General features: G+C 41.4%; 5 protein-coding genes across 5 annotated transcripts; 2 read left to right on the plus strand and 3 right to left on the minus strand.

Moving 5' to 3' along the window:
* Positions 1-592: 592 nt before the first annotated feature.
* CBG09436 lies at positions 593-2,315 on the plus strand (the record flags this gene model as incomplete). Its single annotated transcript, XM_002636913.1, has 4 exons — positions 593-707; positions 751-1,067; positions 1,112-2,040; positions 2,084-2,315. 4 exons carry the CDS (start codon positions 593-595, stop codon positions 2,313-2,315), a joined length of 1,593 nt encoding a protein of 530 aa, XP_002636959.1.
* Positions 2,316-2,986: 671 nt separating this feature from the next.
* Positions 2,987-6,513, plus strand: CBG09435 (the record flags this gene model as incomplete). The annotated part of the gene is made up of 6 exons (XM_045237687.1): positions 2,987-3,043; positions 3,078-3,479; positions 3,524-4,450; positions 4,493-5,749; positions 5,795-6,094; positions 6,121-6,513. 6 exons carry the CDS (start codon positions 2,987-2,989, stop codon positions 6,511-6,513), a joined length of 3,336 nt encoding a protein of 1,111 aa, XP_045094048.1.
* Positions 6,514-7,581: 1,068 nt separating this feature from the next.
* Cbr-eat-6 lies at positions 7,582-11,043 on the minus strand (the record flags this gene model as incomplete). Its single annotated transcript, XM_045237688.1, has 4 exons — positions 7,582-7,681; positions 7,855-8,087; positions 8,135-10,711; positions 10,864-11,043. 4 exons carry the CDS (start codon positions 11,041-11,043, stop codon positions 7,582-7,584), a joined length of 3,090 nt encoding a protein of 1,029 aa, XP_045094049.1.
* A 2,101-nt stretch (positions 11,044-13,144) lies between these two features.
* Cbr-clec-225 lies at positions 13,145-15,389 on the minus strand (the record flags this gene model as incomplete). Its single annotated transcript, XM_002636910.1, has 7 exons — positions 13,145-13,342; positions 13,393-13,601; positions 13,650-13,886; positions 14,602-14,712; positions 14,762-14,900; positions 15,145-15,231; positions 15,285-15,389. 7 exons carry the CDS (start codon positions 15,387-15,389, stop codon positions 13,145-13,147), a joined length of 1,086 nt encoding a protein of 361 aa, XP_002636956.1.
* A 220-nt stretch (positions 15,390-15,609) lies between these two features.
* On the minus strand, positions 15,610-17,342 carry Cbr-clec-41 (the record flags this gene model as incomplete). The annotated part of the gene is made up of 3 exons (XM_002636909.1): positions 15,610-16,314; positions 16,361-16,959; positions 17,006-17,342. 3 exons carry the CDS (start codon positions 17,340-17,342, stop codon positions 15,610-15,612), a joined length of 1,641 nt encoding a protein of 546 aa, XP_002636955.1.
* Positions 17,343-18,918: the final 1,576 nt, after the last annotated feature.

Genomic DNA, 18,918 nt, shown 5'->3' on the forward strand with positions numbered 1-18,918 from the left:
AGTTTCCGGAAAACAGTTCGATGGCATTTTCAAGGATTTTCCCTTCCGCATCCTACTTTTATTTTATTGTTTTGAATTTGGATGCTCTAATAGTGAAAAGCATTCACAGGATAATTCTCATTTCTGATAAAATTCTGGAAAAATAACTAACTAGGAATCTGGTTGAAGTCAAACATTATGAATTGAAATTGCAAATAACTATTTATGTATAGCTAAATTTGAGAGACCCAGAATTTTTAAATGCTGTTGAAGCTCGAAGGTATTTTTGGAGCCGATTTTGGAGCCCTCAGCAATTTCTCCGAATTTTTCTACATTTTGATGAATAACCACATTGATTTTTTGAAACACTCTCGATTCTGAGGGATCTATTCCGAAAAAAAAACAGGAATTTTCTTGTAATTTTTTTCTTTTTCCTCAGATTACCTCAAAATTAATTTTGAGGTAAATTAGAGCCATCTTCAGCGCGTTTTCGTAGTTTTTGCGATTGTTTCCGGCGTCTTCAGACCAGATCAGTGACTTTCCGTATTGCAAATCTGATAAAGTTCAACCAACTTTCAACTATTTCAGTTTCTCTATCGATATCACATGAAAAATGGCGAACTTCGAGGAAGGGTTAACAACGGATCTGAAAACCATTCAACAGAGAATCACGTCTTTGCGAGATGAACATAATAATTGTTCGAATACCATTGAAGCAAACAGTGAAGGTTTTTATCAGAGAACCACAAAAAATAACATAAATTTTTACAGGTGTTGACAGCAATGAACCATCACTTTCCAAAGAAATCCAAATTCAACTAAACGAAAATATGGAAAAGCTTTTGGACAACGAAAATGATGTGTCAATGTTACTGATGGTTGCGCAGTTACTTCATGCTGCGGATGTTCAGAAAGCAAAAAGTCGAGACGCTGAAAAGCTCCTGATAGAGAGAAATGATTGGTTGGTGGAGGAACTTGCTGAAACTCAAAGTAGGCTGCAGGAATCAGAACGAATCAATGGTCAATTAGAAGAAGAGGTGAAACATCTCAGGTTTCTGGACACAACGAAGACCATCCGAACTGATATTGTGAGTTAGTTAGAAACCTGCTTTCGGAAAGTTTTGATTTTCAGCAAAGCTCAACTCTAGCCGATGAAACCTCTCGTCCCCTTGCGATTGACACTCTTCAAGATCTTGGCTTTGGACCGGAAGATGACGAGAATGATATCAATCACAGTAGGAATAATCACCATGCACTTTTGAAATTGAGTTTTACAGATCTCCGTGACGGTCAACCGAATTGTGTGAATAACAATCCGAGCCCCAACAGACTTGTGACATTGAATACATTGGTGATACAGTACATGAAGGACGGCCGTTATGACATCGCTGGCCCACTTGGAAAGCAAGCATTAGAAGATCTCATCAATGTTCACGGTCGTAATCATCCTGATGTTGCAACGATGATGAATCTTCTTGCCATGGTTTACCGAGATCAACAGAAATATAAAGAGGCAGCTCAATACTTGGAAGACGCCTTAGCTATTCGGGAGAGTTGTTTTGGAGAGAATCATCAAACGACTGCAGCTAACTTGAACAATCTTGCTATTGTCCTGGGAAAACGAGGAAAGTTCAAAGAAGCCGAACCGTTATGCCGACGGGCTCTCAAAATCCGGGAAACTGTTCTTGGTGAAGATCACGTTGAAGTTGCTAGACAGCTAACGAATCTTGGTCTTCTGTGCCTCAACATGGGAAAGTACGAAGAGGTGGAAGCCTGTCACAAAAAAGCATTGAAGATTTACGAGGCGAAGCTAGGAACCGATGATCCCAACACTATTAAAACTAAGAACAATTTGGCATCGATATTTCTGAAATTAGGAAAGTATGACGAAGCCGAAAGCCTGTACAAACAAATACTCACACGGGCACACGAAACGCAGTTTGGAACAAAACATGATAGCAAGCCGATTTGGAAAATAGCCGAAGAACGAGAAGAGAAGAAGCAAAAAGGCGAATTGGATACAAGCCTTGTAGGTCCAGTATCTGTTCCATATCTAGAGAGGTAAATCATAGGTTAAGAGGTTGCTTTTAAAAAAACGTTTCAGTGAACACATCCTTTCTGCATTGACCAAGTTGTCTGCGCTGTATCGCAAACAAGGAGAGTTTGAAGCTGCTGACTACTTGGAGAATGTTGCAGTACGAACAAAAACGCCGGAAGAAGGATCGAGAGTCGATAGCCATTTCTTAACGACGTCGTCCAACGAAGATTCTCGTGTACGAGTGGCTAACACTGGAATCAGATCCAAGCTCTTGAGTGCTCTGGGCTTCAACATTTAGTTTAATTTTTCAAATTGAGCCTTTCTTCCAAGGCTTCCTATTGTATGCTTCCTATATAGTGTTCCCTCATATTATCTGTATTACTCGATATTTATTTGTTCATAACGCGTTTAGTTGTAATTATTAAATTAATAGATCTAAGAATCCATCAACGATTCGAATAAATATGGTATTTTTCTACCAAAAATGTTGCATAGATTTTTTGTGGTTTTTGTACCGTAAACAATTTTTCGCACACATTTTCCTCTTTCTGACTGTCAATCCACATCGTTTTTTTTTCTTGCTAAAGCTGTGTTTGTGTTCCTGCAGCGCGTGGGAAGCGAATTCAATTTAGGTGAAAATGTAAAATTCCACGAGACGTTCTCTTCTCTCACTCTGTGTCTCTTGCTTCATACTCTTTCATCCCCTTCTCCACATTTTCGTTCTGATCTCGATCTCGGGCGCCAGCGCCAACAAGAGCGCACTTTTTTGTCTGTTTTGTAGGCCACCGCATGCCTTCTTGCATCACCGTCTCTGTTTCGCATACTTTCTATCCTTCCCAACCCCCCCCCCCCCCCCGCCCATCCTTTTTCTTTTCCGTTTTTTCTTGCGCAATGTATGCGTGACTTTTCCTTGGAGGGTTCTAGGATAAAACCACGTCTTCTTTCAGGTTCTTGCACCAGTAAAAAACTATGTCGGCTAAAGCTGTCAGCGAACTCTCCGGAAAGGAGGTAACGTTTCTATTGTTTGTGTGATGAAATACTATTTTTCGTTGTTTTGCAGGTTCTCTACAAACACTTTGAGTCGACCGGAATCGTCAGTGCACCGCATGCGTTTCACGTGAATGCCGGTGATAAGTTTTCGGAGGTATCCGCGAAGTACGAATGGCTTGCTCAGGACAACAAAGGAGTGATCAAACCAGATCAGCTCATCAAACGGCGAGGAAAGCTCGGACTTGTCAAAATTGGAACACCAGCCGAATTGGAAGCGTGGTTCGATAAGACTGCCAACACCTACATCAAGGTCGGACAAACGGAAGGAAGACTTCATACATTCATCGTCGAACCATTCTGCGCTCATAGCGAAGATGAAGAAATGTATATCGCTATTTACAGCGAACGCTGCAGAGATGTCATCATGTTCTATGAGCATGGAGGAGTCGATATTGGAGATGTCGAGGAGAAGGTAGGCTGTTCACTGAACAATTCCCAATATACTTGAAGTTTTAGGCCAGAGCTGTTCATATCCCTGTTCAACTGAACGACAATGAAATGACCATCACTGAAAGAGAACTCGATATGCTCTTGGGACCATGCAAAGAGAAGGATATTATTCGGAAATTCGTGCTCAACTTGTACGAAGCTTACAAAGCCCTTCATTTCACCTACCTGGAAATCAATCCTTTCGTTCTCACTAACGGGAAAATTCACGTTTTGGATTTAGCTGCTAAACTCGATGAAACTGCTAATTTCTTGTGCTCTGATAGATGGAGTAGCCGATCTGCATCTTCTCGCATAACTCGATCAATCGAATTCCCAGCTCCATTTGGACGCGATCTCACCGTCGAAGAGCAATACATCTCAGATATGGATGCGAAGACTGGAGCTTCTCTCAAGCTTACGATTCTCAACCGTCAGGGACGCGTATGGACCATGGTTGCCGGTGGAGGTGCTTCTGTTGTCTTCACCGACACTGTCTGTGACCTTGGAGGTGCAAATGAACTTGCTAACTATGGAGAGTACTCTGGAGATCCGTCCGAGTCACAAACATACGAGTATGCGAAAACCATTCTCTCCGTCATGACTGAAGGAACTCCACGTCCAGACGGTAAGGTGCTCATCATTGGAGGATCCATCGCCAACTTCACCAACGTTGCTAAAACCTTCGGAGGAATCGTTCGTGCTTTCGAGACGTTCATTGACAAGCTGAAGGAGCATAAGGTTTCGATCTATGTGAGAAGAGGAGGACCAAACTACCAAGAAGGACTTCGACGTGTCAAGGATGCCGCTACAAAGTTGGATATTCCAATCCATGTGTTCGGACCGGAGACTCACATGACTGCCATCGTTGGAGCAGCACTTGGATTGACACCAATGCCAACTGTTCCGACGGCGCCACAAACTACTGGACAGTTCTTGTTGAGTCCGGAGCGGAATGTAGGTTTCAATTAAGAAAAAGGTAGACGATCTGATTTGTAGACTGCTGGATTTGAACGTCCACCTGCGTCACCGGCGGTTACCTCTGCTCCAGTCGAGCTTCCGCCAAAGAGAAGCCATCCTTTGCATCAAAGCCTTTTCGAAAACAACACGAAAGCAATCATTTGGGGACAGCAACATAAGGCTATTCAAGGAATGCTTGACTTTGATTTTGTTTGTGGAAGGCATTCACCATCAGTGGTTGCTTCTACTTATCCATTCACTGGTGATAACAAGCAGAAGTACTATTTCGGCCAAAAGGAAATTCTCATTCCTGCTTACAAATCTATGGCTAAAGCATTCGCTAGTCATCCGGATGCCACCGTCATGGTCACATTCGCCTCAATGAGATCTGTCTTTGAAACTGTTCTGGAAGCCTTACAATTCTCACAGATCAAGGTTATTGCCATCATTGCTGAAGGAGTACCTGAGAATCAAACCAGAAAATTGCTGAAGGTTGCTGAGGATAAGGGAGTTACTCTTATTGGACCAGCCACTGTGGGAGGAATCAAGCCAGGATGCTTCAAGATCGGAAACACTGGAGGAATGATGGATAACATTCTCGCCTCAAAACTCTATCGTCCAGGAAGTGTGGCCTACGTTTCTCGATCCGGAGGAATGTCCAATGAGCTTAACAACATCATCTCTCAAAACACCAACGGAGTGTACGAAGGTATCGCCATTGGAGGTGATCGCTACCCAGGAAGCACCTACACGGACCACGTTCTCAGATATCAACATGACGATCGCGTCAAGATGATTGTTCTTCTTGGTGAAGTTGGTGGTGTTGAAGAATACCGCATCGTGGAGCTTCTGAAGACTAAGCAGATTACCAAGCCTCTTGTTGCCTGGTGTATCGGAACCTGCGCGGACCACATCACTTCTGAAGTACAATTCGGACATGCTGGAGCCTCCGCTCACGGAGAAGGAGAGACTGCTGCCTGCAAAAACACTGCCCTTCGTTCTGCTGGCGCTTTAGTCCCAAGTTCTTTCGACGATCTTGGTAACAAGATTCGTGAAACATACGAAGATCTTCTACGTCTTCAAATCGTTGTTCCACAACCTGAGCAACCGCCACCAGCTGTACCAATGGACTACGCCTGGGCTCGTGAGCTTGGTCTCATCCGGAAGCCAGCTTCCTTCATGACCTCGATTTGTGATGAACGTGGTGAAGAACTGAACTATGCTGGTGTTCCAATCACGAAGGTCCTTGAGTCGGATATGGGAATTGGAGGTGTTCTCGGTTTACTCTGGTTCCAGGTTAGATAGTGTGTTCAAATAATTAGTTCACATTTTAATTTTCAGAAACGCCTTCCTCCACATGCCAACAAGTTCATTGAGATTTGTCTCATGCTCACTGCAGACCACGGACCAGCTGTATCTGGCGCCCATAACACCATTGTTTGCGCTCGTGCTGGAAAGGATCTGATTTCTTCTCTGACTTCTGGTCTTCTCACCATCGGTGATCGGTTCGGAGGTGCTCTCGATGGAGCTGCACGTCAGTTCTCTGAGGCTTTCGATCAGGGATGGTCTCCAAATCAATTTGTCGGAGAGATGCGAAAACGCGGAACACACATCATGGGTATTGGACATCGTGTCAAGAGCGTATGCCAGTTTCATTGTAACTAAAGCACCAAATTTATTTTCAGATCAACAACCCTGACAAGCGTGTTGAAATTCTGAAACGCTTTGCTGCTGACAAGAAAGAGTTCGCCCAAGAGACTCCACTTCTCGATTACGCTCTTGAAGTTGAGAAAATCACTACTGCCAAGAAACCCAATCTCATTCTCAACGTTGACGGAGCGATTGCCATCATCTTCGTAGATATTCTTCGTAACAGTGGAATGTTCACAACAGCCGAAGCTCAAGAAGTTATCGAGATAGGTGCTCTCAATGGAATGTTCGTTCTTGGACGCTCGATTGGATTCATCGGGCACTACTTGGACCAGTCTCGTCTTAAGCAAGGGCTGTACCGGCACCCATGGGACGATATTTCCTACATTATGCCCGAGAGAAATTTGTAAAATTGATCCTCACAACTCACTTTTTATTTATTTATATAGCATTCCCCTCCCTCAACGATTGCAAAAATTAAAAAGAATAATTGTGCAATGAATAAAATTGGTTCAGTAAACAAATAATCTATGAAAAAGAGAGAAAAGGCGGTAAATGAAAAAACCGTTAAGGGGGATTTCATGTGACAGATGTTGTGCAACAATAATGATCGGAGGAAGCTGGCAGTCAGTCAGTGAAGCGAGGAAGGAGAAAGCTGCCAAAATGGACTGTGACATCTGTCAAGCCATTTTATGGACAACCCTCTAATTAACAGATTTTGAAGCTAGGGTGCAGATGGGAAAAACGATTCGGGTTGATGATTACGTAAAGAGAATTTACTGTGAAAGATATCTGGATAGACAGGGATCGGACAAGGAGAGGAGGAATCAAGAGAAAAAAGAAGAGAAGGTTCATGTTCTTCGTCTCCATGGTGACCCGTTTAAAATTCTGGAGAAGGCTCTCTTGTGGCTTCATTCAGGAATAGAAAATTAGATGCATTGAGAGCGATTTCAAAGTTACTTCCTATTCATTTTTTAGTAATTGGTTGTACTGAAAGCAAGGAGAAGGTCCCACGACGACAACTATCGTAACCAAACAATTTTATTTCTTTCCGTATTTATTTTCTCAATTTTCGTCCATTTTCAGTCAATTCTTCACTACCAAAAAGGTTTCTTTTCCGACTTTTTTGTGAAAAATTGCATGAAACTCGACGAAAACCATTGAAAAATGAGTAAAATCTAATAAAATTTTAGATTACGGCAGTTTCGTTGTGAAACCTTCGGCCATGGCCACCGGCTTTTCTCTTTCATAACTCTGATTTTGTTGTACCAGAATGATTTAGAAATTCTGAATTCGAGTCTTGTAATTTCCGCGATGTAGATAAGAACATTTCCCGAACACGATTTATTAGTTCTACACCAATCGAGAGAAAAAAATCGACATAGGACAAGACTATCTGTCGTCGTGATTTTTTGAGAAGACCATACAAAGTTCAAAAAGACGACAGAAAGTAGCATCACCATTTGAAAGAGAAATTATTAAGTCGGAATGAGAAAAGAAAGGGAAAAACAATAAAAAGATAAAGTATAAGATAAAATGAGAAATTCTACAAGATGATCATTCAATAAAGAGTGTTTCCTTTAATAGTAGGTCTCGCGCTCAACCCATCCTCCTGGATATCTACGGATCAAGAAACGACGAACTTCGTCATAAACGAAGATGAGGATGGAGAATGGAAGGGCACAGAACCACCACGAGAATCTGAAAATAAGAATGGGTAAGTTCCGTATTTTTGGGAAATGCTGTATTACCTCAATCCATACATACGAAGTCCATTGTCAAGTCCTGGGCAGTAGCACATGAACCAGGCAAGAGCGGTTTCGAATACAAGTCCGAAGTTCAAGGTCCAGTTAGACATTCCTTGTTGGACAAGAGAGTTACGTCTGGTCTTGGAGATGATCAAATCGGCCCATTGGACAACGACGATAGAAACGAAATAGGCGGTTTGGCAGGTGTACTCGAGGATCTTTCTGTTGGCATAAGTCTGAAAATAAACTTATAGCAAAAAAATCTGTAGAAATTCTAGCTCACCCATTCTTGTCCGTAGGAGTCAAGAACGTTGTTGTAGGCACGAGAATCCCATTGAGCACGGAGCTGGTAGAGATCCCATGGCATGAATCCGTTGTCAGCCATGATCCAGAAGTAGGTGAAGAATCCAGCAGAGGCCTGGATCATACCAATTTGTCCATATGCGAGAGAGATGAGACGTTCGTTGACAAGCTTGTCGCGGATTGGGTCACGTGGTTGACGCTTCATGATGTCGGATTCGGCTTCTTCGTAGGCGAGGGAGATGGCTGGGACCATGTCAGTTCCGAGATCGATACAGAGAATGGTGACAGTTCCGAGTGGGAGTGGGATACCGAACAAGATGTAGGTCAAGAATGGAGAGATTTCTGGGATGTTAGAGGTGAGAGTGTAGGCGATAGATTTCTTCAAGTTATCAAAAATCAAACGTCCTTCCTCGACTCCGACGACGATGGAAGCGAAGTTGTCATCGAGCAAAATCATGTCAGCGGCTTGTTTCGACACATCAGATCCAGCAATTCCCATAGCAACTCCGATATCGGCTTTCTTCAAAGCTGGAGAATCGTTCACTCCGTCTCCGGTGACAGCCACAATTTGTCCTTGCTTTTGGAATCCTTCGACGATCATCAACTTTTGTTGTGGAGAGGTACGGGCAAATACGATTTCCGAGTGGTACTTGATGATCTCGGCAAGTTGGTCCTCGCTCATTTCACGAAGATCAGATCCGTGAATAACGGCAGCCTTAGCTTCACGTGGGTCAACCTCCTCAACTGGGATGTTACGACGAATGGCAATATCCTCAACGGTCTCGGTTCCCTCGGAGATGATTCCGACGGACTTGGCAATGGCCTTGGCGGTAATTGGGTGATCTCCAGTGACCATGACGACTTTGATTCCAGCGGAGCGGCACTTGGCCACAGCATCTGGGACAGCAGCACGTGGTGGATCAATCATGGACATAAGTCCAACGAATCTCAAGTTCTTCAATGGGAAGTTGACCTCCTCAACGTCGAATTTGAATCCTTTCGGGAACTTGTCGGCTGGCAGAATGAAATCACAGAATCCGAGGACACGTTCTCCCATTCCTCCCAACTCGAGGTAAGCAGTGTTGAAGTCGTCACGAAGTTTGTCGGTAAGCTCAACTTCCTTTCCGTTCAAGAAGATAGTGGAGCAAACGTCCAAGATTCTTTCTGGGGCTCCCTTCATCACAAGCAAGTAGTGATCTCCATTGTCATGGACAGAAACTTGGTATTTATTGGTGGAGTTGAATGGAATCTCAGCAATCTTTGGATTCTTCTCACGAACAGCAATAACATTTCCTTGAGTGAGCTCGGTGAACTTGAGAAGAGCGATCTCAGAAGCATCTCCAGTGCAATCACGACGAAGGACTGGGGTGTCTTGTTGTCCTGCCTTGAACTCAGCACGGTTACAGAGGGAAGCGATGCGGACGAGGGCCTGAAATTTTAATTTTGTTGCAACAGCCTGATGAAAAAATCTTGTCGATTCACTGACCTCAAAGCTAGCTCCGGTTCTCTTTTCTTGGCTGGTCTGGGTCTCGGTGGTATCGCACTCATGAATAGTCTGATCGTACCACATATGGGCAACGGTCATTCTGTTTTGAGTGAGAGTTCCGGTTTTATCGGAACAGATGGTGGAAGTGGATCCAAGAGTTTCGACGGCTTCGAGGTTCTTAACAAGACAGTTCTTGCTGGCCATTCTCTTGGCGGTAAGAGTGAGGCACACGGTGACGGTAGCGATCAATCCTTCTGGAACATTGGCGACAATGATACCGATAAGGAAAACGACAGCAGTGAGCCAATGGTATCCAAGGATGAAGGCAATGATGAAGAAAGAAATTCCAAGGAAAACGGCGACACCAGTGATAAGATGGATGAAATGCTCGATTTCGCGAGCAATTGGGGTCATTCCGGTGTCGAGTCCAGAAGCCAAATGGGCAATTCTTCCCATGACGGTGTTGTCTCCGGTGTAGATGACAATTCCCTTGGCGGTTCCTTCGACAGCGTTGGTAGAGAAGAAAGCGATGTTACGGGTCTCAAGTGGATTCTCGTTGGTGCAATCTGGGGAGCGGGACTGGGGCTCAGACTCTCCGGTGAGGGAAGAGTTATCGACCTTGAATCCGAAAGCAGAGATGACACGGATATCAGCTGGAACACGATCTCCTCCCTTGACTTCAACGATGTCTCCCACAACAAGATCTTCGGTGCGAACTTGCTGCTTCTGACCATCACGATGAACGAGAGCAAAAGTTGGAACCATGTTCTTGAAAGAGTCCATAATCTTGGAAGACTTGCTTTCTTGGTAGTATTGGAAGACTCCGGTGATAACGACGACTGTCATGAGTACGATTCCCAAGTACAAGTTATCCTTCGATGGGTACTCCATAGTGAAGTAATCGACGGAGTAGGCAATGTAACAAAGGATTGCTCCGACCCACAAAAGCATAGCGAATCCACCGAACAAATTCTTGCAGAACTTGATCCATTCTGGGGTAGTTTCAGGGGGTGACAAAGCATTTGGTCCGTTCTTGAGAAGGATCTCCTGGGCCTTCTGGCGGGTCAATCCCTGAAAATATAGTGATTTACAATTAGAAAATGATATGATTCTATTCAAAGTCTCTTCTTATTTCCGGTGAATCAAGAAAGAAGACAAGGAGACCAAAGATAACGCGCGATAGGCGAAAAACATGTCGTCCTTCAAATAAAAAGATACACCACCGGAATACATATGTTTTCTATTTTTAGACATGATTCTATTCTTGATGTCACACTGATTCTTACCGTTTCGAGATTGGTCCCCAGTCTGGTCACGAGCTCCTCCATCGGCACAGTGTGCTCGTCCATTTTGACCTCCTGCTTGAGGTCATTTATCTCCTGTTTCTTGTCTTTTTTACCCATCGTGGCCCCTGAAAAAAGATAGTTTCGTCAAACGTTTGCTGGAGTAAAATACAGATATACAAAACGAGGAACATTTGGGTGGAAGCGAGTGATGGGGGCAACAAAAATATGAAAAAAAAAACGGTTGATCGTTGTATGGGTTGCTGGCAAAAAAATAGCGACGACCAAAATGAAATGAAAGGGAGACACAACAGCGACCCAACCCAACCAACAAGTATCGAAATTGTCGAGGCTTGCTTCAAGGACACGCATCGACGATCTTTCAAAGTAAGCGTTGACCGGAAAAGTGAGGAGAGAGCGATGTGATGAGGTAACAAGGGGGACAGTTACAGACTGTCCAACATTATAGCGTAATGAAACACCACTCGATTTGCAAGGTGATGCTAGGCTATCAGTGAAACGAGAACTACGTCAATGGAAAAATGAGAGAGCAGTTAATGATAAGAAAGTAAAGAAAACTATTTTGATGCGGTCTCAGTTTGTAGTTGCGCGCTCAAAGAATGGGTCTTTCCTCTTACTCTGTTGGGGAGGAGCCGAAACCCCCGTTACTTGGTGGCAGCCAGCTACACATCGATTGACTGCAAGAGCCAGCCGTCGGCAGAGGAAGCTGAAGAAGATGCTTTCAACACACATACATTGTATGCACACTCTCGCCATTCTCTAGCCACTCTCCGTCTCGTTACTTCCACACACGAAAGTAGTGTTGAGAGGGATTGAAGCCCCGGGGTGAAGGGAGCGAATGGGATAGCGGAAAGAAAGAAGGAGTACGAAGGCGAGGAGGTGGGAAAGCTGCGGGAAGAGAGAGAGAGCCTATGACGTGGACGGACCAAGTGGGAGCGTTTTTGAAAGAATCGACCAAAAAGGGGGACGAAACCCATCTTTAAGGAGTTTTGAAATTTTTATAGGGAGGCTGACATCATTTTGGTCTTGGAATCAAATTCGTAACCTGGCCGAAAAGTATCGATGATGTCAAGAAATCAAAAGTTGGATGAATATCCAATTCAATGTCCTTATACGATAGGTATTACTGTATTTACTGGGGACTTTGAAAGTTTCTTTTGCTGCCAAAAAGCTCTGATTATATTTCTCTGAAGAAACAAAAAGAGTAAACAGAAGGAGAATTAAAATGAAAGAGAAAACATGTGAAGCTGGCCTAAAATAAAAGAGGGAGTCAGTCTGTACCCGCTGTTTATTTGAAGCAAACACAAATTCATCAGCACTGAGTTTTACCGAAAATTGGAAGCAGTCACTTCTCTGCGCGAGTTTCAAATTTGAATAGAGATAAGAATGACGAATCTTTAAAATGTTATCTTTCCACTACAAGGGAGGGAATGAGGAGACAAGAGAGAATAAGGGAAAGTGCAGACAGATGAATGTGAAATGAATGGTCGGCCGATCGTACACTGACCGATCATTTCCGCTCAACGATAACAGGTCGGGGGAAAACCATACTTGTAAAATTCCGGGCCCGGGCCGGGCCTGAGGAAATTTTCAAGGCCCGGGCCCGGCCCGGAAGGCCCGGTAGCAAAAATTTTGTCATTTTGAGCCAAATTTTGAGCTCTCATTACAATTTTCTTCATTATTTTTGTGTTTTTGGATTGTTTGTCTGTTTGATCAAAAAATATTTTTAAAAAACGCGAAAAAAATGGTGAAAATGTTACACTGATTTCGAAAACACAAAAATTAAAAGTGATCCCGCTCGAAGCCCGCATCATAACTTTTTGCATGCGCCTTTGACTACCGTAGTCAAAAATATTCCGAAAAAAAGCGTCGGAAGTTTCGGAATTCTGTTCTGAAAATTAGAAATTAACATGAATGCTGGAAAAAAACGGACTGCTGGAAAATACTGAATATATTACGATTTTTAGAGACCGACAGAACTCTGTTCTGAAAAAAATCATCTAACAATAAGAGAGAGAGAGGCCACAAGTCTATTCTAGTAGACTGAACATTTTATCAAACTAGATGCCACGGGTATATTCCGAAACGATTCAAATTTCTAAACGGATAAGATGATCAGTGCTTTTATTTAGTTCAAATTTTATTTCGTTCTAATTGTTAACTTTCTCCCGTAAATTTCCAAAAATTCGTGCATAATTTTTCAAGCGGTGATAACTGGTCGTTCTTCCGTTTCCATCTCCAAAGGGGTATGGTCCATGAGAAGAGAACTGCTGGAAGCCATCAGCTTGGCACGCATATATTCTGTGTTGTGAAGATTGCGACATTCTGGAAGCATCTTCTCCATCGTAATTGGATGAACTCCAGAGGCCATCGAATGCACTTGCCCAATGTTTATTTTCTGAAATTCAGGATGTCTCAGATGTAATTTCGTCTAGAACGTATTCTAACCAATAAGATATTTCTAGCTTCTGGACAACTTTCCGCAAGTTCGTCGAAGTAGCAAAGTGTAGAACACTCCAAAGTGAGACATTCCTTCTTCATTTTAGTTTTCTTATCTGCTGTTTTTTCAACCTTATGGGCTTGTTTGCATTTATCTTTGCACACCAAATCAGCATCAGCGGCAGCCTTTGCAATGCATGTCAAATGTTCTTGGATGTCTAAAAAATAATTGCTACTAGCAAAACAATGAAAGAAGAACAACAAACCTTCTTCATAGTCAATGCAATGAATTCGATAGAATGTTGTGTACTGATAGAACTTTGTTTGGTCTTCCTGATTGCATTTTCTTGCGCAGAAAGCTCCATCTTCGAGTAGGTCACAAACTTTTTCAAAGTTGTTGAAAACAAAGGAGAAGCTTCTTTGGAGTTTGGCAAGTGGAGTTAAGCATTTGGAGAGGCATTCGCTTGGAGCATTTGGGTCTTTTTCGGCCGAAACAGAGAGAACTGAAAAATATTTTGAATGGAAAAAATATTTGGAAAAATCGAATAATTTGCTTTTCAGCTTTATATCGGTAGTAGAAATTTACCAGTCAGAAAAATGTAAGAACATATTCTGTTTTTTCTGATACTTTGAAACCCTGTAATAAAAGGGCCCCACACTGTCAAGTTTGAGTTTATTTTTCTTGGTTCCTATGCAAAAATGTGTTAACTGAAAAAAATGTTTTTCGAGATTATGATAAGAAAATGATAAGTTTACCATTTTTGATATCTTTCAAAGAAACCGAGATAAATTGGATCAAAGTTGAAAGTTGGGAGGTCCTTCTATTACAAAGTTTACGGTATGTTTTTAAGGTTCCATAACAACTCACCAAACAAAGAAAATAAGGCAAAAACGAACATCTTCTTCTCCGATAAAATAATTTTTTCCACGGCTTCAAATGATTGAAACCGCAAATGGTCGAATTAGTCCATTTAGAAGCAGAGTGTAAACGGGAAAAAATAGGATAAAAAGGAGACGCAGAAGACAGTTTTATCCTTTCTTCTTGAAGATATTCAGGTCATTTCGGCTTTCTTCTTTCTCGTGTTCTCTTTGTCACGTATTCGATTTATCCAATTAGTTTTAATTAAGAAACTATTTAGGTTAGGTATTTATGAAAATTAGTTTTTAGATAAATAGTCTTATTCAAACATTAACTTTCAATCTATTAGTTAGATTCACAGATGGCATGATATTCGTCAAGTTCACATGTTGCACTGATCCATCTTCCTTTCAGTGGTTGATTGTCAGAGTCAATGTAGACACATGTTCCAATGTTTGTAACTGGATAACCTGAAAAGAAACCAAATTCAGACTATTGTTTACAATCAGAAAAAATTACCTGGTAGGAAGTTACTATAATCTAAAGAAGATCCATCATCCCAGGTGCACTTCTTAGGCTGCTTATTGAATTTACAGTTTGCTCCGATCCACATTGGAGATGTTATATTTGAGGCGTATTGGAGAATTGCGTTGTTGTCCTGAAATAAAACACTATCTCGGTTGTCTGGCTTTTGGACGGATAATGGCCAGGTTTTGATCAGAAGTTGAACAAAAACGGCTGTATAGCGGGCCATGGTCAGATTTAGTTTGGAAGTTGAAAGTTTGAATCCTACTAGATTGGAACTTTGTCATAAGTTTTTCAGAGTTTGGTCGGCTTCAGAAGCAGTGTTATCCGGACCAACCCCGACCAAAAGTTGTCGGCGAACATTAAAAAAAACCTACAATTGCATTTTGGATGGTAACCAAGTGAGCGTTTCTCCCGTTACACTCCAAAAGAGCTTTGTGGTGTGTGAATCGTTTACTGGTTATCTGAAATTCTTATGTTACACGGAAAATAAGTAGAAAGCAATCAAAAAACTCACAGTAATGCATTTAGAGTTGATCACATCGAATCCTTCTGGACATGCCGCTTTCAAAAGAGAAACGGAGGCAATCAAGACCACGGCAAATGTAATAAGATGGGTCATCGAGCTAACAATAAATTGATTTTAATTTCAATAAATTTTTTAAACAGGTGCAGAAATGTTGGTTTATTATGCGACAATTATCACTCGTAGGTTGAAAACCAAAAATTTATGAAACAGAACAAGAAACAAACATCTTCAATTATTCATATTTATTACCGGCAACTAACAATGATCCGTTAAACACAAGTAAAATGAAAAATGATTATCCAAAACCAATAAATCAATAAGCAGTGAATGTACCACTGAATCCTGTTCCTTGTCCAGAAGCATCTGTCGTGAATGAAACAAGCATTGAATTCGACGTAGACTTATAAATTTTGGAGTGTGCTGGCCAACTTCCACTGACGATTCCGAGCACCTGACTTCCAAGAAGCGGTCCATCACGAACTACAATATTATCACAACACTGTTCAGTATCAATAGCTCCAAAATCAAGATTGATTCGGTATCCACCACTGGTAGACAAATGGTAGAGGCACTCCAAAAAGTTGGGGTACAATTGTGGATAATTTGGTGAAGTGATGTATCCTGGGGTAACCAAAATAGTTGAATTGCATCCAGATGGGTTGTTTGGGTTTGGTGTGACAGTAACTGGAGGGGCTTGAGTCACATCATTCGAGGGTTTGAAATTTGCTTGCCATCTATAGACTCCTCCATCGGTTGGACAATTGGAGACACATGGGCGGAATACCACTTTCATTGTGTTGGTTGTAGATGTGTACCATTGATTACTAGCTGAATTTCCTTCTAGCACAGCAATGGGAGTTGTATCCTCAATTCTGCTGTAAATTGCAATCGAAGCTTGGTTATCCAGATTCATCGATGGGAATTGAACTTGAGCGAATGAGCCAACTGGAGTGTCAAGAACATAACTGCATGGATTTTGTTGACCAATGTAGCTGTATGGCCAGCTGGGAGAATAAAACTGCAACAAATATTTTTATTTTAAGCATTATCAATAACAAACTTACTGTTCCGGAATTATCAAAGAACTGTGGGCCGTTGCACTGTCCTGGTGTCAAGGTTGGTCCAGCTGTTGACTGACATTGTACACCAATTGGCCTTTTACAGACAAATGGAACAGATGTATCACATTTACTGCTGATCCATTTTCCAGCACTAACAATGTCATTAGTTAGAGACATACTCATGCAAGTACCAAGATTAGAGTTTTGGTATCCAATATTAGCATAATTCCAAGTGGTTCCATCAACCCAAGAATTCACATTCTGGTTGTTTGTTTGAGCTCCGATTCTGATGTAGGTGGGCGCATTGGTTGTGAACAGCGTCTGAATGTAGGTATTCTCATCTAACGAGTGAATTGAAGCGAGATTTGCACATTCTTGCTGACAAGCAAATTGAGCTTCTTGCTCAGAGAGAGAAGACAAAGTTGGGAAATAACAGTTTCCGTTGAATTGGAAAGAGCAAGTATCGGTGACAGGTGTGTTGGCTGAAGCTTCACAGATGAAGTTGAGATTCATTGTGTTGCAATCTCCACTGAGCCATTTTCCAGCGAATGTACCCTGAGTTGGGGAATAAACACAACTTCCAACTTCAACGAGTGGGTATCCTAAACAAAAAATAGCATAAATGTGTCGTCCGGATTGAAAACGAACCATTTGCAAATCCATTATATTGACCGGAATTTCCACTTTGATCATCCCACAAACATGATTGAGGACTTCCAGACAGGGAACATTTGAGTCCTAGCCAATATGGTGTAGTTGAAATAGATGCCAAATTCCGATATGCGTTGTTATCAATTGCACTATGAATAGAAATCAAATGACCTCCGTAAGCACTGCAATTGGCAGAAGCATCGGCATGTTTAGCTCCATCTGTTATGAGTTTCACACACTTGTTCGTGGTTAAAAGTGTGAATCCATATGGACAAGTGTCTGCTGACACTGTAAAAACTAGAAAAGATAGAAGAAGAGCAAAGGAAAGCCACATGTTGAACTGTCGGAAATGATTACTTTTGCGATGTTTTAAATATTGTGTGTACGCCCACTGAAATGAAGATTATGTGTCACTCTTATCTTGAAAAATTAAAGAAAATTGTTCTTATCAGCAAATTACAAGCAAATGATGTGCACTAAACAGACTTTATGATGACGAATGGGTTAATCTGAATGTAAAGATATTACTTTAATTTTTTGAACATTAGCTGAAAACGATAGTTTGAGTTCCTTCGAAAAATTAGTTATAGTCTCAAAATTAAGCTTCCGGTTTGTAGAAAAATCTTTAGAGAAATTCCATCAGGGAAAATAAATTTATTCTTTCTCCTTCTGTATTAACATTAAAGATTTTCAAGATCTCACATTGAAAAAACATAAGTTTCATACAGTCAGGAATCTTCGCAACAATCGGAGAACCTTGAAATTGTTTTCTGACCTCAAAGTTAAGAAAGTATCTCGAAGAAGTTTATTCAGGTCTCTCAAAAAATTCTTTACAAAAATATCACAAAAGTGTGAACATAAGATTTAACAAGACACTAGTTAACAAAGTTCGAAAAATTGGGGAAAATAACCAGAACATTTTTGTTATAAACAATTCAGAACAATCTGAAATCATAAAATTTTAACGACTTTGTTGAGTCTGAAAAGTTTACTGTAAAAATGTACATATTCAAGGCGAAAGAAAATCGTCATCATCGACGTTGTTTTTCCAATATTGCAGAGAATATAGTTAATCCAGAAAGTGGCAAATGATTTCTCATTAAATCAACTAAAACCTAGAGAATTTCTAAAAGATTCTATGGGATTCTAGGGGATTCTAGTGGGTTCTAGGGCATTCTAGGAGATTCTAGGAGAACTCAAAACACACATTCTAACCTTCATGAACCTCTAGAACCAGCTAAACCATTGGCATACTGAAACTTGCAAGGAATTCTAGTATACCATAGCCGACGGGGCCCTAGATAAGAATCATGAATCCAGAAAGTTTAAAATGAATTCTTATAAAATCAACTAAAACCTAGAGAATGTATTTCTAAAAGATTCTATGGGATTCTAGGGGATTCAAGGAGGTTCTAGGGGATTCTAGGGGATTCAAGGAGGTTCTAGGGGATTCTAGGGGATTCAAGGAGGTTCTAGGGGATTCTAGGGGATTCAAGGAGGTTCTAGGGGATTCTAGGGGATTCTAAAAGATTCTAATTTCACAAAACTCTTTAAAAATCTAGGGATGTTTGAAAGTACACGAAGAAATCGGAAACAAGTCTAATGAGGATCTCAAAGATTCTAGAAACCTTTGTATACAGGAGTTTTTTCCGGGGCTTTTCGTTGTTTTTTATATGTATAAATGTTCAAATGAGCAGCAGAAATATTTTGATGCATTTTGAAAAACAGGCTCCCTTGTTATGTTGCTCGGAACAAAAGATAGACTTCCGTAAAACCTTTAATAGAAGGGCTCCGACACCCTCAAATTTGAGCTCGGTTATCTCAATCCCTATGCAAGATATCAAAAATGTAACAACTGACAAAATGCTTCTGATATTATGATTATCAGTTTATCAGTTGACAATATATTA

This window comes from Caenorhabditis briggsae (assembly GCF_000004555.2).
Source record: "Caenorhabditis briggsae complete genome, chrV, whole genome shotgun sequence".
Taxonomy (NCBI): domain Eukaryota; kingdom Metazoa; phylum Nematoda; class Chromadorea; order Rhabditida; family Rhabditidae; genus Caenorhabditis; species Caenorhabditis briggsae.